The sequence below is a fragment of the Argentina silus genome (genome assembly GCF_951799395.1).
Source record: "Argentina silus genome assembly, chromosome: 13".
In the NCBI taxonomy this organism is placed as follows: domain Eukaryota; kingdom Metazoa; phylum Chordata; class Actinopteri; order Argentiniformes; family Argentinidae; genus Argentina; species Argentina silus.
This window is the reverse complement of record NC_139667.1, coordinates 7,006,737-7,030,346: the sequence shown is the minus strand read 5'-3', so window position 1 is coordinate 7,030,346 and position 23,610 is coordinate 7,006,737. Positions and strand designations below refer to the sequence as shown.

General features: G+C 44.8%; 1 protein-coding gene across 3 annotated transcripts in view; it reads left to right on the top strand.

Annotated features, from left to right (window-relative positions):
• Positions 1 to 1,461: 1,461 nt before the first annotated feature.
• actn1 (actinin, alpha 1) overlaps positions 1,462 to 23,610 on the top strand; it is a 29,693-nt gene continuing 7,544 nt past the window's right edge. For all 3 annotated transcript variants that reach the window (XM_083683751.1, XM_083683750.1, XM_083683752.1), the window contains exons 1-8: positions 1,462 to 1,859; positions 15,111 to 15,225; positions 15,508 to 15,627; positions 17,810 to 17,896; positions 18,393 to 18,480; positions 19,563 to 19,641; positions 19,793 to 19,874; positions 20,623 to 20,708. In XM_083683751.1, the coding sequence (XP_083539877.1) occupies positions 1,758 to 1,859; positions 15,111 to 15,225; positions 15,508 to 15,627; positions 17,810 to 17,896; positions 18,393 to 18,480; positions 19,563 to 19,641; positions 19,793 to 19,874; positions 20,623 to 20,708 (759 nt within the window). In that variant the 5' untranslated portion in view covers positions 1,462 to 1,757. The remainder of the gene's footprint in view (positions 1,860 to 15,110; positions 15,226 to 15,507; positions 15,628 to 17,809; positions 17,897 to 18,392; positions 18,481 to 19,562; positions 19,642 to 19,792; positions 19,875 to 20,622; positions 20,709 to 23,610) is intronic.

Here is a 23,610-nt window from a genome sequence, read left to right as displayed (position 1 = left end):
TTTTTCCTCTAATAAATTGATCTTGATTTTCAAAATACTCTAGTCTAATACTTCTAGTCCCTACATGGTATTATTTTTGTAAACTGGAGGATTGCTGCATCTCAATTCTCCACAACATGACTGGAATGCCTTGGGATGTTGCCAGTGAGCAATCAAACACACAAGCTCTTCACAAGACCTTTGTCTCAAGAGACTATGCACAAGCTCCCTGTCTTACTATTTGCATCACTGTCTTGTCCGAAGATATTTTGGGGATTGTGTTCAGCTCAACTGGACAGTATCAAGTTTGGGTGAATATAGGCTATACAAAACAAATACTCCCTGCCACTCTCATGATCCTCTCCAGATGTGTAAACAGGTTTTGAAGTGTACAGTATCAAATATTTCATTCTCAGGTTCTCACCTCTGCACAGTAGTCGCGCCCTGCTGTGAAAAGAACTCTGCCTCTTTAAACAAGGACCATTCAGTGAGTTGGTAGTCTCGGCTCTTAATCTGTGACATCACTTTCCCAAACATTCACCCGCTTAGAAGTTTGTCCATATATGGAAGAGCGCTCCAGTTTCACTGAGCTGCAAACTACTCGAGACTTGGGCTATCCCGTGTAGGCAGTATTCCCGGTGAGCGAGCCCTCCATGCGGACTAGACTATGCAGCCTTACCTTACAAGGCAGAGAGACCGTGGCCTCAGCTCGATCTGTTTACATGTCAGGGCTGATTCCGATGACACATGGAGATGGAGTATAGGTGACAAAGGAAACATATCGGTGCTCTGAATCAAAGTCGGAGCATGGAATCTAACTAGGCATATGAAGCGATATGAAGACCATTTTTTTGGAATGTGTTAAAAAAAAAGCCTAACAATAAAACATTACTTTAACAGTAGAATTAACTTATAACTAACACACATAGGGTAATTATATTATTTACAAAACGATTCAATAAGGATCTAGACTATTAATCAATAATAGCCTAAATCATCAATCGACCGTGATTGACAGGTAGCCTAATTCAAAATATTTCGACCATCTCTCTTGTCTAGACGAAGGAGCGCGAATCATCTTCATAAAGAATTAGTATGGGTGTGGTCTCCAGGTCAAGTGCGCTGTTTGACAATTAAAAAAACTACAAAAACAATTTATTTCAGATATGCGCTCCGTTGCTGATAGGCCTAATTAGCATACATGGGTAAACTTTCAACCAAAGTTTAGGCCTACGTGATGTTAGGGTTAAAGTAACATTGTTTCAATGTTCATTAAACAGATTAGAACGTATCCAATGAAACCATCAGCATGTTTAGATCATTAAACCTTAAACAGTCAATAAGCCTCCACACTGACATCTTGGCAAACCAATCATGATTGACTCTTCAATAGTGGGAGGACCTTATAATTCTCCTGTATCCAATCAGATTATAAAGTTCGCCATTGGTTTAGTTTTTTTTATTCAAAGCAAAGTTGTTTCGTTTGTCAGCAGCGCTGAAGGACCAGCCTACTAAACATTCTGTAGGCCGGTTGTAAAAATAAGAAAAAAGAGAAGACTGATAGAAAAAGAAACAGAAGGCAAAAGCTTGAGTGAGTTCGCGGAGAGAGAGAGAGAGAGAGAGGGAGGGAAAGCGAGTCAGCAAGATACGGTGAAGCCGGGGGAGGACCATTCATTTCATCCACACCGACTTGAGTGCGTGCGGGAAAATAACGTATTGCTGTACGTCACCTCACCGAGAAAACGGGAATACAAGAGCAAGAGGATAGCAATATCACCATGGATCCCTATGATGGAGACGAAAACGACTACAGGAACCAAGAAGATGACTGGGATCGGGATCTTCTTTTGGATCCTGCGTGGGAAAAGCAGCAAAGAAAGGTAAGGTAGAAAGAGCCCGCACTGTGTGTGATCCCCTTCCTGGTGCGTAAAGGTGCTTGAATGCCTCCCCTCGCCGAAATGCAGCAAGGGTGAGGACATTGAGCGCACTCTTGGCAACCTGTAGTTTAGGAAATATTATTGTTTGTCCATTACAAGTTTTGACCATGTCAGCAAACGCCTTTAGGATGATAGTAAAAGTTAAATATTGATTATATTGAGCATTACTATTATTGAGCATCATTGATTTGCTCTTTACAGAGGTAGGCATCAAATTTAGTAGTATTGTATGCCATGATTAAGGCATGTTGCAGTTTACCAAAACTTTTGCTGACATTTATTCCCTAAAGGGTCTTATTTTACCTTAACAACCGTCTGAATAATAAAAGCTGTCAATTAATGTGCCAGGATACAGGTTACAGCCACGACAATGTGAATATCCTATCTTCAGCAATAGGCGTACATACCCATCCCCCTCGAAAAAAAACTATTAAAATTGGATGTCGTACGCCCACCTTTCCAGCGCAACAGATGTCAGGCATGCTCTACTCTCTCTGCTGCATATTGCATAGGCCTGTTCTCTCCTGTCATATTTCGCCTTCCTAACTCTAAGATATGGATAATAATTGTGATAAGCATATAGGCCTTACTGCCATACAGGCTTTTGAATTATAGAACAGAACACAATTGTTTATTATTTTATAAATATTATTATTATTATTATGTTATTGTGAGGAGTGTTTTCTTCATATAAGATATTTGCAAAAATAACAATAGACCCGATTTAGTATGGAGTCCAATTCATGTTTTTTATTTCGAAAATGGGTGAAACATTTGTGCCCGCGCTAGCTTGCTCCCACACTTTTCTTTCCTTTGCTTTGAAAAAAGAGGGAAGAAAATGCTCTGGAATCTGAGTAAGCAGTGTGGTTTGGGTTGGGCTTGTATGGGAGCGAGCGTGCCCAAAAATGGTAATAATCGGCCCCTCTCGCTGCTGTTGGAAAACTTTTTCCCCGTTTCTTTTTTGTACTTTGAAAGCTCAGGCTTCTAGTTTCCTGAATTATGTCATCGCCAGACTGCTACCGGTGAAAGTAAAAAGCTAGGTATGCGAGGTCAGAGGTCATGCGTAAATAATTACAGATGCGGGAGCTCGAACACAAGGCCAACCTCAAGACATCATCCGAAGGCACTGCACTGCAGCCATGATATATAATTAGAAATATAGATATATATATTTGAAAGTCCATCTTGGGACTGACGCTGAAAATTAGCACAAGCCAAAGCATGATGGTGCAATGCATCTGACTATTGATTGCTCAATGTGCCGATGTTGTAATTGTATCTCTCTAATCAAACTTTACTTTACTCAAATAAAGTATTATTATTATTATTATTATTATTATTATTATTATTATTATTATTATTATTATATGTCAGCTGATGACTGTCATGAATGGAAACTACGGTTACTGTTCACAATGCCTTTGAATAAAATACAACAATAAACACTTGAAAAGAAAACAATACTGCTGTATATGAGTACACATGTTGTAGATAGATTGATTTCCAAGGGGAAATTAAGGCGTTGCTCACATCACAAACAACAACAACAAAATAAAGTGGCAATAGAATAAAGTGAAAATAATGTGACAATAGATTATGGTGGCAATCTGACCCATAATTATATCATGTGTATCTGGATGTGTGGGCACAAAGAGTGGAGTTAAGTAGGTTATTGTGTGGAGATCCAGCTAGACAAAAAGACAATTATGGGGTGGCAGTCTGACTGGGAGGGAGGGTTGTAACTCCTGGCAGGCATGCGGTAGTGTCCTAGGCCCCAGGGTGAACATATTTGACTGGCCCACACACATCACCCGCTGTTTATTCCAGGCTTCATAGAATACATAATTCCTCACTACAGATCAGGCTCAGAGCGTAACAGTGTTCTTTCAATCTTCCGCCATAGATTGAAAACCCATCTCTTCAGGCTACATCTTAACAGTCCTTACTAAGACCTCTTCACCCCCACTACCCTCCCTGTACTAACCCTAACCCCAACCCTTGAGACCTCTTCACCCCCACTTCCCCCCTGTACAAATTCTCAAAAAAATGCCTTCTGGCATTACGACTGCCAATGGCCCCTGGTGTGAGCATTGATTACTTTGTCTTATGATGACTGTTGGATAGATGATTCACTTACTTAAACAAATGTATTTGTTGTAAGTCGCTTTGGATAAAGGCGTCTGCTAAATGCCATGAATGTAAATGTAAAAATGTAAATGTTATCATTGTTGTTTGATTACAAGAGTATGTACAAGTATTGTTATTACATTTTTGTAGCAATGTTCTGTGCTAAGGGTTATGGTCAGACTAAGATCTAGGGTTATTGCTGCAAGTACAGTGTAGCAATGTATAATTACAACATTAGTTACACTGTACTTACAATACTAATTACAGTACACAGTAACACAAGCACTGTAATGTAAAGTATTACCAACAAGATACAAGATTAACTTTCTTCTCTGAGCATATGTAGCCTACAGTACTGCAGTTCACAAATGGCCACGTGCATGTCTTAACTTGACTCTCAGGTATAAAGGCACTCCATATCTTCATATCTTTGGAATCTTAATGTCTTTCCAAAGCCAGGTGTCTCTGGTAAAAAAGTCCCTGGTGTGTATTGCACAGTAGTATCTGCTGTGTTGAGCTCTCAAAATAAGACTGGACAAATGTCTTAGTTGCCTTGTACAGTGTTTCTCGGACTGGCTGTAAAGGACTTGACAGCTGAGGCTGAATGCCAAGACATACATCTTTGCATGCCTGATTGATTATGACTTTTGATGGGGCACTTCTGTTTTCTCTGTCTCCCTCCCTCTCTCTCTCTTTCTCTCTGTCTCTTGCTCTTGCTCTATCTCAAACTTGTTTCCCTCTGTTTTATAGAATTCCACTCTTTTTGTCCTGAAGGTAGAATGCAGGTGCTTTACTGCTGTGGCTAATTTGTCTAGGCATGTCCTTATAAGGAAATGAGCTGTACCTCCAATTTGCCCTGCCCGTAAACCCCACCCCCACCTCCATACCTCAGAGTGACACTCCCCCAACCACCCTCTCCCTTCCCCTGCTTCGGCTCTGCCAGAGCTAAGATAAGGTTAATTGATTCTGTAAACCCATTCAATTTTCAGCATAAATGATTGTTCATTCCATCCTTGATTCATCCTGAGAGCACTCATCTGGCTAACATTAGCTCTCCGCTCCATTCTTGTGGCCGTGCTAATAGAAAGACTTGCTTAAGGTGCCAAAGCCTCAAGCAGAAATGTGCAGTGTCAATCTCTGTTTCAGACAGTGCGGTTCAGCACTCAATTAATCCACTCCTCAGGCAAATAAATAAAGTATGGGCCTGTCCTTTGTCTGACAAAGTTGTTGGAAAGTAAACCAACTGAAAGTGAATCAGTTATCAGACTTGTCACAACTCTCCTCTGCTGGCTAATCAGCAGTTCCTTGGGTGGGGTTATTGCAGCCGTCCAGCCCAAGCATCCTGACTGACTGGCACCTGGCTGTGGGCGCTGGATTGTGTAATGGGGTAAAGGTTATGTCAGTTTCAGCCTACTCAGGATTCAGGAGGGGAGGCCACCTCGATGAATTCCTCCTGTCATCGGATTCCTCCCCTCTCTCCCATGATGCTCCCTGTTCTGTCTATGGGCGCCGAGTTTCAACAAAAGGGGGAACATAGAGTCAGAGACAGAGGCCAACAATGACAAAGCCAGGAATGTCAAAAGAGTGCATTCCCTCTCTCTGCTGTGGTGAGACAGCTGCTCGATCATGTGACGTTTTGGTCCGAGTCCCACCCTGCAGTCTGTCACCAGACCTCCCTATACCTGTCATTTCCAGAGTTGCTGTTATACGTTACCATATTTATAATACATTGATATGACATCATACCACACTCACTGTGTTAAAAAATCTATATTATACTAATGGAAAGACATTACTCTCCCTTTTACTTTTGCCGTTCATCTCTCTATGAGTTCTAGTTCTCCATGACAGTTTGAATCAAAGATACAATCGGTTTGGGGTTGGATAGGGAAACAAACAACTGATCTCTGGCACTGACTTTAAAGGTTAAAAAGAGGAAGTAAAGATGGAGGCTGTGATTGGGGAACTCAAATGTGTGTCTTAATTGGAGTCATGCGTGTGTGAGCGCTCTATCGCTGTGCCTGTTCAGTGTCATAGTTGATGCACTCATGCTATAAATCCCAGTGGGGCTCTTTCCCCTCAATAACCTAACCTCAGTCACGCTGCCGTGCTCCTGCCTCGTTTACACTGACTGATGGGGTCACACACACACACACACACACACACACACATACACACACAGAGACACACACACGTGACCTATCACAGGAAGTTTTATGTGTCTGCTCCCAGTGCGATTCTCAGAGTCGGAGCATTGGAGGGCATCCTGACCTGCCGCTGTCACATTCCCACCATTCTGAAAACAACATGTATCGATCAATCAAGCAGCAAGCTATATTCCCTCACTCTCTCTTCTCTCCCTCTCCCCTCTCTCTGCCCTCCCTGATCCCCCCCCCCCCCCCCACTAGTGAAACACGATCCTGTATAAACAAGCTCAGGCTGTAGTGGAACATGTTTTGTAATTAACTGAAACGTCTTGTTATCTTCCGCTAATGAAAAGCTTTTAGTCCAAAAGGAACCCCTCTAGCCTTACACCCCGAAGCCGTTCCCTGACATTTGGTCTGCGGATGGTTGTTGTCCTGCAACTAAGGCCTCTCGACTAACCTGTTTCTGTGGCGTACACACCATTTCTCCTCACTTAGTAGGAAAGCTGATGCCAGTGTGTTATTCTCTGCTGGGTGGAGGGGGAACACAGGAGGTCTTATGATGACTCACACATACCCAGCTCAGCACAGTACAGCACAGTATCTTGCATGTTCCCCAAGATTAGGACCTTTTTTGTACTTGTGTGACCTTATTACATACAGTACAGGTCTGCCTATCATTTCCAAAATACCGTGTAGCTGTGTCCCCTCAAGTAGAACAACTGGATAGTCTTGCTGAACTCCATTTTTATGTCTGTTACAAACATTAATGTTTTATTCATCGCCATTATTAATAGCCAGCCCAGTTGGATGCATTTAAAACAAAATGTGTTTATTGTTTTGCATTATGGAATGCTCCATATGCAACATTACTGCCAGAAAGACCATATCCCAGAACATTTCTAAACAGAGATGGAATTTTTTCCCATAGCTGTTTTTTTCCCAACTTTAATTGACTGGTTTGGAACAGTTCCTCTGTACTGTAGTAACAACTTGCAAACTTTGTCCCTTGAGCACTTTTTTGTGGTGGGAAAGCCATTTCTTCCTTATTAAGTTATGCACCGTATAAAGAATGTGCTCTTTGAGGAGTCAAATGTGCTCAATTAACTTATCCTTGTATGCCAGGGTATTGATGCAAATGTCCTCAATCATTCTCTCCAGCCCATGTTCCAAAATTGGACATACTGTATATTTAGAAATGAGTTACAAATGTTGTCAGATACGTACCAAAGGCATGAGACCAAACTTGGATGGATGTGAATAAGTTGGTTCCACTAGCTTAGAAGTCGTAGAGTTTGATGGCTTGGCATGTTTGTCTATATCGTACAGAATGCTTACAGCCGTCTGCATTTGTTTTAATATAGAGTACTTATATATGTTGATATTACTACTTAATTTCCAGTGGAGTTGTACTATACTGTACATGCATGTATGCCCAGCAGAGTTGTAAAGAGCATGATGGTTTGAGCTAAAACCCTTGCCAGAATTCCACATCCCGCATGGGATTTAGAGGTCAGGGTGCACTTCCTGTGGAGCAGAGGGTGACGAGAAAACAGTTTTAAAGGCACTTTGGTGCTAGAATGTGTCTGAATCCACTGAGAAGTTATGGTCACATGTGTTGTGAATGACCCTTTGACAGAATGAGGCTTTATAGACAATGTGTCTGCATTTTTCCAAAGAATCTTCCAGCTATATATGGGAAGAATATAGTTCTCCTTTTTTTTTTTTTTTGTGTGCGTGTGTGTGCGCAGTGCCCTTTTTTCCTCTGGTCGTTGTGTGCAGCATCTTCTTGCTGGTCTCTCAGTATGTATGTTATCTACATGCACTCATGGCTCCCGCACTCAGGAAGACCTGCTATGCAGTAAAAGCAGCTTTGAGTCAACAGATATGGTGGCAACAGCAGGCACACCTTCCCATTCAGTAACCATGTGGGTGGAGCGCAGGAGGAAAGGAGGTAGGGGGAGGGAGGGAGGGAGGCAAGGAGGGAGGGGGCGGTGAGGTGAGGAGCTCAGACAGAGGAGCTTTCAGCCGTGTACACAAAGAGAGCGTGTTCAGGAGGCCATTCTTTGTCACTGTGTCAACCAGGAGTCAATAATTCATCATCACTGGGCAGGCTAGCCCATAAATTATTTGATTGCTATTTCCTTTTCAATTTCTCAAGAGCCTTCCCTCCTCTACTTCCCTGCAATTCATCATCAAATTTACATTCCTCTTTTTGGCCAACCTGGCCACTCAGGGAATTAACTCGGAGCTGAAGAAAGTGATCTCTCCCAGCACTGAGGGTGATGATGAGAGGGCAGTGCAGTAAACACTAGTAGGCCACATCCAGACAGACTGGTGTGAGGTGCAGTAACTGCACTGCAGACCCAAAAACGAACTTCTCCCTACATGTCTCACTTTCTCTCACCCCCCATTTTCATCCTTCTCTCCTCTCATGGCATCTTCACCTCTCTCTCTGCCATTCCTCTCTCCCTTCTGCAATATGTGAGGGAGTGGGTGGTAATGGATTTGAGAAAAGTAGTTTTTTTATGCTGATTATAAGGAGTAATATCTCTGGCATTATCACTAAGCCTCCACACTCCACTGGGGAGGTGGGATAATGCAGTTACCAGCCACTATCACTCTCACTCTTTTATATGCCCAAATATGGTCCTCACAGGACAGGCCAGAGGATATTTGTTCTGGTACACTCTCTATCCCAACTGGGACAAAGGTCTGTATGACAGTCAGTGCTATTGATTGTCTGATCCACTTGCAGTTGTAGTATATTAGAATTGAGTTCACCCCCCAGGCTGAACATTTGTTTTTTCCAATCGATGGCTTTGTGGTGATTGTCTCACGATCACCACACGAGACAACCGTTATAATACAATTACACAACTAGAGACATTTTTAAAGTGACTTGTAATGCTTTTTTAGATGCCATTATTCAGATGTTATAATTTGACGAAACTTGTGGATATTTACACAAACTACCGGAACAAAAGCATTGCTAGGCGTTCATAAGGGTATATGATATCTGATATCTGATCAGTGCTTTACTGATAACTCAGACAGTCCCCCTGCCAAGAACTCCTATACCCCCCCCCCCCCCACCCCCCTCCCCCTCCCCCGCCCCCGCCCCCGGACATGGACACAGTAACATGCCAGAGAGTGAGGGGTTAGGGCTGGGCCTGAGTGCCGGCTGCTCCAGGCTTGTGTAGTGGAGAGCCCTTGGCCAGCCAGGCGGTGTGAAGTGCTGGCAGGTGCTCTGGGTGCTAGAGTGTACAGCTGGTAGAGGGGTGGGCCTGTCTCATGGTAGGAGCGGCACTGTCTGTCCTGGCTATCTTAAGTACAGGGGCCGGTACTGCCAGAGGGGGGTGGGTGTGGGTGTGGGTGTACATGACTCTCTCTGTATACATCTCCATCTGTACTCCTGCCTGTGTTACAGCTGGCATGCTGTCACTGGTCGCTGCCCAGCTAACAGGGTTAATGGCTAAGTGCGCTATTAGAGGTGTGAGCAGCACAATGCTCTGCTGTGTTTCTCTGGGGGGGATTGTTTTGGTATGTCGAAGAACCAGCTTGTCATTCTTTGAGGAGGGGTCAGAACGGTCAGCCTTTGGGATCACGTGGCTTAAATTCGGTGATTTGAAGTAGCAGTGTGCCTTTTGCATGATATGGAGTCGTTTCACCGTGTCTCAATGAACACACTTCTGTAAGTCATCGACGGGCATCAGCATTTGTGTTGGAGGCTTGCGTTTTACACTTCTCCTCTTTTTCAAATGTCAAACCAACTCCTATTTCAGTTCTTGGTGAACTGAAAGAACAGAAGGTTTCTCACATGTGGAATTGATGACCATAAGGAAGGCAGATTTTCTGTATGTGTGCATTTGTGGGTCTTAAAGGGACCACGTGTATAAACAGTTAGTCCAGTGTGACAAAAAGCCCCTCCACCCAGCATTTGGCTCTCCAGGCAGGAGTCAGGTGACTGTCAGCAGTCAAAACGCTGCTCTTGCACATAAAACCACCATAACAGCGTTCGATGTTTCCCATCATGCACTGTTTAGATTGGGGGTGAACTAGCAGCCGCAAAATGGCCTATGGCTGAGTCGTGAATTCGTGTGTGTTTTGAGAGTAATTAGATTAATTCTTCTGTTTTGCTCTCTGCTGATCACACATGAATGTCCTTTATTTGTTGTGTAGTCCACCCAGGGAACTCTGTCCCCCCCCCCCTCAACAGGCTGTTTCTGTATGGGGTTTACTGTGCTCGCCTTTAGCTGTCGCCTGGGGAGCTCAGGAGGAAAGGGTGCCCCACAAAGTCTCCATTGTACAGAGGAGATGCTCCCTCTTTGAGCTCTATGGAGAGGAAGATACATGTGCATGCTCTCTCCTTGTCTATTTGAGTGTGTTGTTGCCCAGCTTGGCCTCTTTGATGGCTGAGTGTTTGTTCAGCATCTGCCAATGTATTTGCATTTGATTTGTTTGCTGTTAGATGTGATAGGAGCATATGGCTCCTTTTCGGTGTGTCAGGTCTGATGAGAGAGCCTCACTAGTTATCCCACAAAAATCAGGAAATGTTACTTCTGTAAAAGAGAACTGAAATGAAAAATAGCAACCACGCAACCGTGTTTGATGTGTATCTGTGATATGCAGAAGGAGGGAGCTGTCCATGTAGGCTTTTGACAGCCACAGTACAGCCAGGCTGTTTGTTTGTAGGTTTGAAGGCTTTAGTGGTTGTCATAGCAACCATCCAGCGTTACAGTAGGTGTCCTGTGGCATTTTCACAGCGGAGCTAGTTGTCTTTGTTGGATGAACTTAACAGAGGAAAGAGCTATTACCTCTCTTTGACTTCTCTGTGTAACACGCACTCTGAATATGCATCAGGTTCAGCAATGTCTTCAGTAAACTACAGCTCGTTGCATTAGCCGTTGACTGGCCACTTAACACAGGCCTTACTGTTCCTTGTTTTACGCTAACTAGTGATTTTTTTGCCAACAAACTACATTGGCTCTCTTATTTAGGGTTCCACCAATTGGGTTTTGTGTCTGCATGTTTTCCATGTGTGACCCTGCAGCAGTGATACAGTACAATGAGTGTCACATGTGCTGAACCAGCAATGGTTTGAGCATAAATGCACACTGTGTGTGTGTGTGTGTGTGTGTGTGTGTGTGTGTGTGTGTGTGTGTGTGTGTGTGTGTGGATGTGCTGAACCAGCAGGGGTAGATGAGTGTAATGTAATGATTGTGCTGACTGGACAGTTTATAGTAATAGCCTGTTATAGTGTCTGGTTGCATGATATTCCTGGGACTGGTGAGACTCCCCATTGCACTTTATCATGACCACACTGTATCACTGTCTGTCTGAGGGGATGCTCCCTCTCTGGAGTTCTCTTTGTGGACTTTGTTTGCACTGTGTGTGTGTGTGTGTGTGTGTGTGTGTGTGTGTGTGTGTGTGTACATGCCTCTGTGCGTGCCTCCGCATTCACATGTGTGTGCGCGTGCATGTGTGTGTGAGAGGGAGAGAAACAGAGAAGAAGAAAGGGGAGAGCTGCAGCACAGGAAAGCAGTCGTCCTGAGCTATTGGCAGATGTCGGTGCATCGAATTGCCCCAGCTGCAGCTATAGAGCAAGAGTCCATCTCTTCTCCCCTAGACTCTAACACACATCTGCCCAGCAGCCTCAGCCCTGGTGTGTTTTGGGGTGATGGGGTCACACTGTTTCCTCCTGTGAGCCTTAGAGACAGGAGGCAGAGGGGAAGAATGATGCCCTCCGACCCTCTCAGCCCACTGCTCTGGGGGAGCTGGCAGGCCCCCAGTCCCCTCTCCTTCCTCCATTAGGAGAAAGAGCACAGTCAGGCCTCTGAATGTAAGCTAAGCAGATATTTCTCCTTCTCCCTCAGGTTCAACAACCATAAAGGTCATATTGTTCCTGTCCATGAGTCATTCAGGCCAGGAGAATTGAGTGGTATCCCACTGTGTGCACACTGTATGTTAGTGATAGTGAACCTGTGTTTTTTGTGGGAAGCTTTAGGTTAGTGGTTTAGTGAGGTTCTGCCGTCAGGTTTGTGCAGTGTCGTCTCTCTGCTCTCTGCTGCATGCCTGCCTCCCACTCACTTGCTGAGACGGAATTTGCGTTTCAGTGTGAGCATGGTCTCTCTGTATGCCAGATGAGCCTGACTACGGCAGTGCACCCGCAGGAAAACTAACCTGTGTGTGTGTGTGTGTGTGTGTGTGTGTGTGTGTGTGTGTCTGTGGTTTACACTCTACATTCATGGTGATGGTGAAGGAAGATTGTCATTCTGTTACCTTTATATTCCACTACAACCCCGATTCTGTGAGTCAGGATTCCGAGGGAGTCTGCTCAGCTGAAATATGGCCCTGTCTTCCACAGCTTAGTTTTCCTGGCAGGGAGAATGCTTTCCACCAGCACTTTCTGGACCCCAGGAGTCTCAGTGAAATGAACAGAGCAAAATTAGGCATAGCAAGAGAGAAATGGTATTCTCCCCAAGACATGAGGGCACAGCCATTTCTTTTTCTTCAGAAAGACAATCAAGTATTCATTGATGTTGCAGTGAAAGCTGCAAGTATTTTACAGTATTTAAAATGAGTAATAGTATCCCCTTGCCACTGTCTGATGTTTCCTGTCGTCTAGTTAGAGAACAGTCTGGAACAGAGATGGCTCACATCTCTAGGAGAGATGGATATTATTCCAGCAATCCATCCGCCTTTTTCTGGTGCTTCAGCAGGACAGGTTTGGCCCATCCCTTGGTGCAGTATCAGGAGCCAGAGGACTGCTGGAGAAATTGGCCATAGTGCTGAAAACTATTTTCCTGTGTCAGATAGCCTGCCAGTGCCTGTCTTTCCTCTTCCCTGTACTTCATGTCTGTGTGAGTTTGTGTATGACAGAGGGGGCTGCTTTTATGAGCTGGAAGGTTTAAGTGAAAGGATTGTACTAATATGGAGCTGGCAAAGAGGCAGGAAATATTTTCCTAACTGAGGGGGATGAATGGAGAGGGAGGGAGGAAGAATGGAAGGAGGGAGGGAGGGAGGTGGAGAGTGGGGACAGAGGGAGAGAAGACCACAGACAGGGAGAGATGTGGGGGAGGAAAAGGGGCTGCAAACATGGCATTTTTCTGAAACCAATATCAGGATGCCCTGAGGGCACAAAGAGGGCAACTTTCATGATCTCCTCATATTTCCAGATCAATCACTGACATAAAACTATTTTCGCTGATGGTGGTTTTTCTAACTTTTGCTCTGTGTTGTTCTATGGCGATTGCCATGAGAAAATGATATGATGCAGACTGGCGGCCTTCCCTGGAGTTGACGGCAAGCAGACCCAGAATTCTCCAGCTCCTGACCCCTGTTGTTTTTACAGCTATCCTCAGCTCTGGGAGAATGAGACAGGGAAAAGGGGGGGCAGGCGGGAAGAAGGGGGAGATGGGATATTTATGACCTTGAGGTCCTCCCACTAAAATATGCTTATACTGTACTCTGTTACATATTAAATGTTGCAGTTGAAACAGGCATACTAAAACCAGGGTAATGTAAGACTCAGATGGCTTTCTATGGTATTTGGTGCATTCAGACCACAGACAACAGGGTGAAATGATGTCACTCACTTCACGGCATGCAAGTATTGACCAACTCACACTTAGTCAGTCATGTGATTCTGCAGAGACCTTCCAGGGTTGGCTTGTTTTGTGCAACCCTGCCAAACTTCTTATTGACCCACAGTAGGGAGTGCTGGAGGGGGGCAGGCTAATTCCTGGTACCGGGAGGAGGTCTGTTGCCTGGTCAAGGGGTCATTTGACATCTCTCTCCAACCGATTTAGTGAGCTACTCAGTATACCATACTGTAGCATTCTGTGCGTGACTGTATGTCTCACTTTTACCATGCTTATTGTGGGTCACACACACACACACACACCCTTCTTTTACTCTTTCATTAGTTGATATCCTCGGTTGCCTGTGTGTGTCACCAGCCCAGTCACAGCTGGCCTACAGTGAGTCCAGGGCTAGCCTCCAGCCCAGCAGTATTGATTATGGGCTCTACCGAAGGATTTCACAGCATTTAGTGGCCTGACCTAACTCTGGAGCGGTGTAGTACCGTACTGAGAGATCCTTGTGACTTGAGAGGAGTAAGCGTGATCGGAGCTCCAGCATGACTCATGACTGTGTTGTGTTGGCGGTTCCCTGTCTTCCCGATCCGTCTCTCTCTCTCTCTCTCTCTCCAACTTCACAACCAGATGTATTCCGTCTCTTTCATTGAGAAAAGCTCCAGTAGCCCAGCCCTGTTGCAATGTCCTCGGCTGCTCCATCCAGTAGAGCTTGGTTAGCTGTTCCCAGTGGGCTCCACCACACAATCCCAAACAGGCGCACATCTAAAACCTGGCATGGCCTCACACACGTTTATTGATAGGCTGAATTATAATTAGTCTCATGTCACTGCTGTGGTGACCTCATCGCGCGAGTATACTACGCTATAAACCCAGTTCGCTAGTGGCTTTTAAGTGGCTTTGCTTTTTCGAAGTGGAACGTGGGCAATGCAACAGGCCCTGGCTTTCATAAAGGCTGGGCTTTTTTTTCTTTTCTTTTTCTTTTTTTTTTTTCTTTTCTCCTGCTGCAGGTCTTCCCGCTCTCTCCGGTGGAAAAGTGGTGCATGATGTTGGGCCCTGTGTGTAATTAACCCAGGATCTCATAAAGAGGCGCTCTCGGCAGGGGCGCACGGCGGGCCCGGAGCCCATGCCAGCTCCTGTTGGGCGGCTGAAGGCAGGGTCCAGCTGTTTTCCATCACATCATTAGCATGCCAGCGATGCCTGGGAATCCTGGACCTGCTGCACACACAGTGGGGTGCACCGTGAACCGGCGCCATGGTAACATGCTGACATACAGTATAATGCTGTACATACTTATGGTTTTTTTTTTTTTTTCCCTCTCTCTGCAGACGTTCACGGCCTGGTGTAACTCCCACCTGAGGAAAGCGGGAACGCAGATTGAGAACATCGAGGAGGACTTCCGGGACGGACTGAAGCTCATGCTGCTGCTGGAGGTCATATCAGGTGAGCAGATAGACTGAAGGCCAATCATCTCCTACACACGTTACTTTAATCCATAGAAATATCAATTGGACCGTAGCAAACGGAAAGGGGGCACATCAGGTAAACAGCAATTCCTTACATGTCACATATTTGTGTCAAGAATAGAAACAGATTTCTTACTTTTGAGTATATCGGGGATGAGATGGTTTATGGGTGGTAAGGGAATATGGGGCCTCCAGTCTTGGCGCTTCCAGCTGGCAACTGCCAACAGTATCCCCCTGACCCTGTCTGTTTCCTGTGCAGGAGAGCGCTTGGCCAAACCAGAGAGAGGGAAGATGCGAGTCCACAAGATCTCCAATGTCAACAAAGCGCTATACTTCATCACCAGTAAAGGGGTGAAGTTGGTGTCCATTGGAGCAGAAGGTGAGTGAAGACCACCGTCATGGTTGACGCTGCTGCCTGTATGTACAGTACAGTATGCAGTGATATATAATATAGGCCATTTTCCAAAGTGACTTACATTGCAGTGATTGCATACATTTGTCAGTATATATGGTCCCAGTGGGAATCGAACCCCCAACCTAAACATTGTTAGTGTCACGCTCTACCAACTGAGCCACAGAGGACCACTCAGTGACCGACCTTCTACGCAGAGGTGAAGGTCACAGACTTGTTCGAATTCCAATACATTATTACATCATCGTGTGCCTGATCAATTCTAATTAGACAATCATCAATGTCACACAATCCATAGAAACCATTTTGTTCTATCTTAGACTGTACACTGCATTCCCTCTTGTTGGCATGCCAGTGCGGACTGCTGTGGAGTTTGTTTAATGAGAGCCTTATTCCGGAGTGTATTATCCAAGGTTGTGCTTTGCTGTGCATGTTCAGTATACTGATTTAAGGATAAGCAGTACCCATTTGGGCTAAGGCTGCTCATTGTTCGGCACAAATAACTGAGGATGCCCTCCCTCTTCTGATCAGTGTAAACATGTTCCCTTTAGTCTTTGAGTAAACACCCAAAACTCCCTCTCCCTCTCCTTCCACAGAGTCCTGTGGTCTTTACTATCACTGGAGGTGTGTGTGCGTGTGTGTGTGTGTACGTGCGTGCGTGTGTGTGTGTGTGTCTGTGTGCGGGCCTGCGTGCCTGCATGCACGTGTCTGCTCTGCGTCTGCTCTCTCTCAACTAAACCCATCTTCATTTTTTTCCTCAAAGTGTTTGTTAAAACATCACAAATATGCTGGTCATGTAAATGTTATAAACACACAGGTGTGGATCTGGCTGGCGCCTCCCCCACCCCCCAGACTCAGAGTTAAAGAGGTTAACCTCATCCTGAGGGTATCAATTAATCTGACCTATCTTCCTCCTGGCGTCTCTGATAGCTCTGTCTGTCTCTATCTGTCCCTGTTTCTCTCTCTCTTATTCTCTTTCCCATTGTTTCCCCCTCCCTCCCTCTCCCCCTGTATGTCTCCGTCTCTCTGCCACACTTTCTCCCACTATTCCGCCCCCTCAAATTAGTCTCGCCCTCTTCCTGTCTCCATGTACTGTAACCATGGAAGTATTTAAAAGTATTTGTCTAGCTATGTATGTTGGTTTTCCTTTCTCACTTTCATCATCTCTCTCTGTCTCTCTCTCTCTCTCTCTCTGTCTCTCTCTTCTCCTTCTCTCTCTCTCTTGGGGTTAATCCACACTGAAGCCAGAATAAAAGGGCCTAAGCCAGACCAGCATTCCAGACAGATTAGCCGATTGGAATCCCCTCTTGGACGCACGGCCCTGCTGCCCGACTCCCAGGGAGGTTCTAGGAGGGGGTGGGGGCAGAGGCGGGGGTTCAGGGGACACGGCCAGGCAGGCTAGCAGGCTGGAGCTGGGGGAAGCAGAGGGCCATATGACAGGGGGTGGGGGAAGATGGTTTCAAATAGAATTAGCAGGATTTGCGTTCCTCCCCCAGGTTGATCTGTCATGTTCAGAACTAATCTGACGATAGACTATATTTACTTGTGTTCAAACATGTTCAGTTTGGGCTAACATATGTATGATACATATACGTTCTGCTTCAGCATTAAAACCTCTGATAGACACTCTCCATATCCATCCATCCATTTCTATGTATTAGGGTGTTCAGACATACAGTAAATACATTTCTGACATTGACAGCCATCCCTGGTTAGTGACTCCTGTGTGTTCTGTGTCTTATGGGATTAGTGTAAGAAACGAATGATTATTGAAGGAAGGACAAACACAGTGACCTATTAAAGGGGATTCAAATCAACAGCTGAACATGGCACAGGCACTTTTTTTTAGTTGTATGATGCTGTCTAGACACAAACAATTAATTCAACACCTTCACCGCCAAGCTATTGATTGATTGATTGATCCAGGCTTTAATGATGAAGTGATTGAGTTTCACCAATAATTGCCATATGTTGACAAGACTACGGTATCAACATTTTCTCATAACCATAGTTTTATTTCTGTAAACCTAAGCTAAACAAATTCTATAAACAAAAACTGTAAAAGGGAATTGTATTTTCTTGTCCTCCGTGGAACACAGAGATGGCTTATATGTGAACTCTGTTTAATCTTGTGTCTTCTCTCCTGCAGAGATTGTTGATGGTAATGCAAAGATGACCCTGGGAATGATCTGGACTATAATCCTTCGCTTTGCCATCCAAGACATTTCTGTGGAAGGTACTGTGGAATGTATTTCTTTGCTCTTTTCCCTAATTTGGAAAAATAGCAACGCATGAAAAAATACCAGACTCAAGAGGTCAGATCATGTTGGCCATTGGATATTAATCTAGTGGGACAATCACATTTTACTATTGTGATGAAAATGGATGTTGATGTTATACGCTTGTTTCCTTGTTAGACTTGAATAGCTGACTTTTAATTAGAATGTCTGAAGTGATTAGTATTGGTGGCAGCTATCTTAGATATGAATGTATCCTGACTTTCATTTAAGAACTTTTGATTTGATTATACCAGTTGACAATCATGCTTCCTTTATATATGGAGACATGAGTGCCTGAAATGTTTGCGATACGACGCCCGCTCTCCCTAACTCATTTTGACCACCACTAGAGCCACTAAATGTGATTAGTCAAACGGACAAACACTCAAGGTGTTTGTGACATGAGAGCTTCACCAACTTGTCATTGATTCTTTTTCTCACCACTGCCTACAGAGACTTCAGCCAAAGAAGGTCTTCTACTGTGGTGCCAAAGGAAAACTGCGCCGTACAAAAACGTCAACATTCAAAACTTTCACATTAGGTAAGACTTTACAAGCAATGTGAGAGACTTTACGAGCAATATGATTTAAATATACCAAGAGTTAAATGATCGCAGTTCAAATGGATAGCTGTAAAGCAGATATAGGCTTCAGAGCTGACACAGGAGGAGCAGCTTCAAACAGCACTAATGGGGAACAGAGCTGTTGCGAATGCAGACAGACCTAACAGGGAACAGACAACATGACCAAAGTGTCTGCTCGTACATACCAGACTGCTTGTGTAGGAGAAGAGGTGGGTGCAGTGATGAACGTTCAGTTGTAGAAGGGTCTAGAATTATGTCTCGCAACTCATAAAAAAATAAATATCTTACATTTCATACCCACATTAAGCGTTTTAGTTAGCAATGGAGTGTCTAGTAGGTTGACTCCGTGTTTGACTTTGAGAACAGGGACGGGGTCTCTGATGTGGATGAAAGCTGAGGTGGGAGGAAGAAAGGAAGGGGGGGGGGGGTTATTCCAGGATAATGGAAAAATGAGAGGTCTCATTTTCCTACAGAGGGGGGGCTTTGAGTGTTGGGGTACGCCTTTGATGTGGAGTTCTGGGAGATGATGGCATTGATTTCAGGCTGGAGACGAGAGGTCATCAAAGAGTGAGAGAACAATGACCTCCTTATTGCTCTGTTCCCTCTCTTCCCCTGACATCAGAGCCACAGTAGCCGTGGCTAACATGGTCCTCCATTGTAGTCCCATCTGGCTTTATGAACTGAAAGCCATGGCTTCCCTGGGTCACGTCAACAATGTGTTCTGTGACGTGCATCAGAGCTCGCCTTAGCTGTGCTGATGTTTTTACGCTTATTAATGAAGACTGGTGGTGCCACATGAATGCTGATATAACCTTTGACCCCAATTAGGCTCTCTGGGTGTAGAGTTCTGCCATGGTAATACTCCAGTGATAGGGGGACATGTGGCACCGGGCCCAATCGACAGATATGTGGAGAAAAAAGACCTTGATCAAAAGATATTTATTATTTATGTGCAGCTATAATTCCCCCTCTCATTGTGTCTCTCTTTGGGCTCCCCCTCTCTGCTGCCCTTATATTCTCTCTCTCTCTCTCTCTCTCAGCTGGAAAGATGGGTTGGGATTCTGTGCACTCATTCATAGACACCGTCCAGAGCTCATTGATTATGGGAAGCTGCGTAAGGTGAGTGTGTCATGATGCCATCATCTCAGCAGCACTGACACTAAGAGATCCAGAGATACACAGTACTAGTCGACGCTTAACAACACTTAAACACTGATGTATTCAAAACGAATGGTGACAGTGGTCCTTTCTGTTTTGTCCTTATTCACAGGATGACCCCATGACCAACCTGAACACAGCCTTCGATGTGGCAGAGAAGTACCTGGACATCCCCAAGATGCTCGATGCTGAGGGTAAGCAGAGGAAGGGTGGCAAAGGAGGAGGAGGCTGAGATTTATGATTGATGACCTCATCACATCTTGTCTGTATATTAATTTGATGTAATGTAACTGTAGCCATTCATGTTTTTTTCAGCAGTATTATTTATGTTTTTACTCGGGTATTGTTGATTTCAAATAACTTCTTGAGGCTTCAGGAAACTCAAACCAGACTCTGTCTGGCCCTCTCGTTTAGTTTTAAGGAAGCTTAAAGTTTTGCTTTGACAGCTATAGTCAGGTTTCAGAATTCCTCTTGCCCGGTCCCTCTGCCCCACATTAAATTAGTTAGCTCTGCACCTAAATATAGACATATAAGATACTGTGTGTGTGTGTGTGTGTGAGTGTGTGTGAGTGTGTGTGAGAGAGAGAGGGAGAGAGAGAGAGAGAGAGAGAGAGAGTTTATTGAATTTGTCTTAGTCAAGCATGTCTGGAGTGTGACTCAAATGGTATTTTCCTCCCTGGATATTGTTAGTCTGTTTTCATATTTAATTCAATGGGCCAGTCTCATGAGTTGTTTTTGTTGAAGCAGACACAAAACAAATGTAGGGCATAACTCTGCATTAATTCCAGTGATGAAAAGAGATACTCCTCATTTCATGTATTTGCTGAACACACGACACATCTGGGTAATGTATCTGAAGGGTGAAAATCCACATCCTTTGTCTGTACTGTTTAACATGACGACTCGCACACCCTTCCCCCCCGACCTCCTCTCTCCCCACAGACATCGTGGGCACTGCCCGCCCAGATGAGAAGGCCATCATGACCTACGTCTCTAGCTTCTACCATGCCTTCTCAGGCGCCCAGAAGGTATCCCAGGATGCAACGACTCTTCCTCCCCCCTTCGCCCTGCTTCCTGTGGTTACTGCTCCTCCGTTTCCTAACAGTTCCCTTCTCTCTCTGCAGTGCACAGCCTCGCCCCCCAGGGGTCACTCTCCTTACCTCTTTCCGCATGGTTCACACCACCAACTGCATGATGGGAAAATACGCTGCACTTATGACAATGGGCACAAGCAATTCTCCAGTCAACCACATCCCATCTGATCAACTTTAATTGTCCTTTAATGACATTTAGTGAGTCTTTGCTCCTGTATTTAGCAGACCATCTCGGTGTATTCGGGGCCATTTCTTAATATAGGTGGAATGGTAATGGAATAGATTAAAAAAAAAAGTTTTTGTTAGAAAGAATTATACTGTGTTGCAGTGCTGCAAAGCAGCGGAAGTCACAGCTTAGACGACTACTTTAAAAAGGCCTCACAAAAAGTTGGAACATCTCCACTCTTGTATTCATGTTTATGAACATTGTGGTTTTTGAGCGGGTGGTGTTGGTCTTAGATCTCCAACATTAAGCAGTTTATGTAACACTTATTTTGTGTGACAGTTTCAACAGTAGTTGATGGTTGTTGTTGTCTCTTGGTTTGACAGTTTGATTTGAGCAGTTAGATTTTTATGTAGGTCTCCTTGCATGTTGAAACAATAAGGCAGGAAAAAAAGCCTCAGTAGGTGTTCCATTGATTCTATGACGGATGAGAAGAAATGGAGCTGCCAATGAGAGTGGGTTATATAAGGACCAGAACAAAAGAGCACATTGCAGAACAGCTGTGTTTAAGAGAAACAGTGAAAAAATACCTCTGTTTATAATTGGAAGGAGGATGCAGACACTGCTTGCCTTATGGCAGGTGGTGAAACTCAAGTTAAATTGGACGAAAAACTGGCAACACATTGCCAGCAAGAATGAAAGCCCTCGAATATATGAAAGGTGTAGGAGAGCCCCTCGACCCTTTCAGACTGGAGATTGCTTGTGCCCATTGGCACCTTCCTGGTGATTGTGCCCCCTGCTGGCCTTTTGTCTTTGCACACTTTTACTCTGCGCTTCTCTCTCTCTCTCTCTCTCTCTCTCTCTCTCTCTGTCTCTCTCTCTCCCTCTCCCCTTCCTCTGTTCCCTGGGCAGATATCATTAGCACCTTGAGGCCAGATGAGAAGGCCATCATGACTTATGTGTCGTGTTACTACCACGCGTTCTCAGGCAAGCAGAAGGTGAGCCTCTCCTCTCCTCTAGTCCTACACCTTCACCATCATCCCCTAGACAAACCCGTCACCCTGGGCAACTCAGGAAGCTGTCTATAGAGCTCTGCCAGTTAGTGAACAGCCTGCCTTACTGTGCCCCCTCTGTTTCCAGCCAACAGTCACTCTCCCGTTGTAATGGGATGTTGCCTTATGTGACACTCTGATGTCAAAGGCTGCCTCCCGATCACTGGCTACAAGCTCATCTCATTACCTACGACTCAACAGCGCACCTTCACATACACTCTCACACACACACACACAGGCTCACACACACACGCGCACACACACACACACACACACACACACACACACACACACACACACATTTCTGCTGTCGGTTAGACATTTTTCAATGGTTTGATTTCATGCAGTAGACCTTTAGACAAAAGACGACAGAGTAAGTCCTGCAAACCTTCCAGCTCAGAATAATGGAGGCTATTGCTCCTCTTGTACACAGCACATCCCTTAAGTCTCTTGTGCTTAAGTCTTTATTAGGATCCGCTCTCTAATGGAGTTAATGACCCTGTGGAGACTCAAAGCTGCTTTTGTTTGGCACATGTTTTTTACAAGGCTGACTAGTCTGGCATACAGAGGCAGGATGTAGATGAATAGCGGCAACACCTCCAGGTAATTCCTCAAATGAAGACCCAAGGTCAGGAGTCTCCTTATGAACACAATCTCTCCATCACTACCTCATTGGCTGCATCTGGCCACCCACGCTGCCAAAATTCCAAAGTGTTATTTTATCATGCAGGGCTTTCGAGCCCAAATAAGCATTGTTAATGGCTTGTACAGTAAGATAGAGCCTGTCACACTCTATCCATAGACATTGGCCCAGCTGGCAGAGAGAAAGCCCAGGGTCCAGCTGGGTGTCCTGTCCTCTCTGCCTGGTCTGAACCTGTAAGAAGCCTCTAAAAAGCCTAGCTGTCAGTGCTTCCAGTAAACAGGCCCAGCATGCAATCTGAATTTGCTCATGGAAGCACGACCTGCACATCCTGGCTGTCCTTTTAAGGCAGCTCCCTAGCTGCTCTCTGGGCCCCTGAGCATGCCTCAGACACAGCCAAGTTTCCCCCATGATCCTTAACAAAGGAGACCAGAACCCTCTCTTCTCTCTCTGTGAGGGATGCCACTCTTGTGAGCGATGGGAGGGAGATCCAGGCCAGGTCTTTCTATAGTCACTACCCTTTCCCCCACGCTAAATGTGAAGAGAACAACCACTTCTATAAGGATGTCCCAGAGATTAATGCCTTGCCATTAGTAATCCCCTTGTTAAGGGTTTAAGAGGGAAAGTTATGTGGGTGTTATCAGTAAATGTATTGATGCAAAGTAAGGGTTTTCCTTCCCTTTCAACACAGAGGGACATTACTTTATTGTTCAGCTGTACAGTATACCTGCTATTCTTAACATAGTTTACGGGAAAGCTTTTATGTTACATTTGTACAACACACAAATGTACGTGGTCAAAAATGCACACCTTTTTGCGCATGTTGCCTCTACCCTTTCTTGCTGAAATATCTCCTGTTTCTTACCTCTGCTACTGTTTTAGGAATAAATATGTCTCTTTCTGATGCAGCTATTTTGTACAGTGCAATATTCCCATGTACAGGGATTTCATTTTCAAGTACTGTAAGTCGGGACAAATATA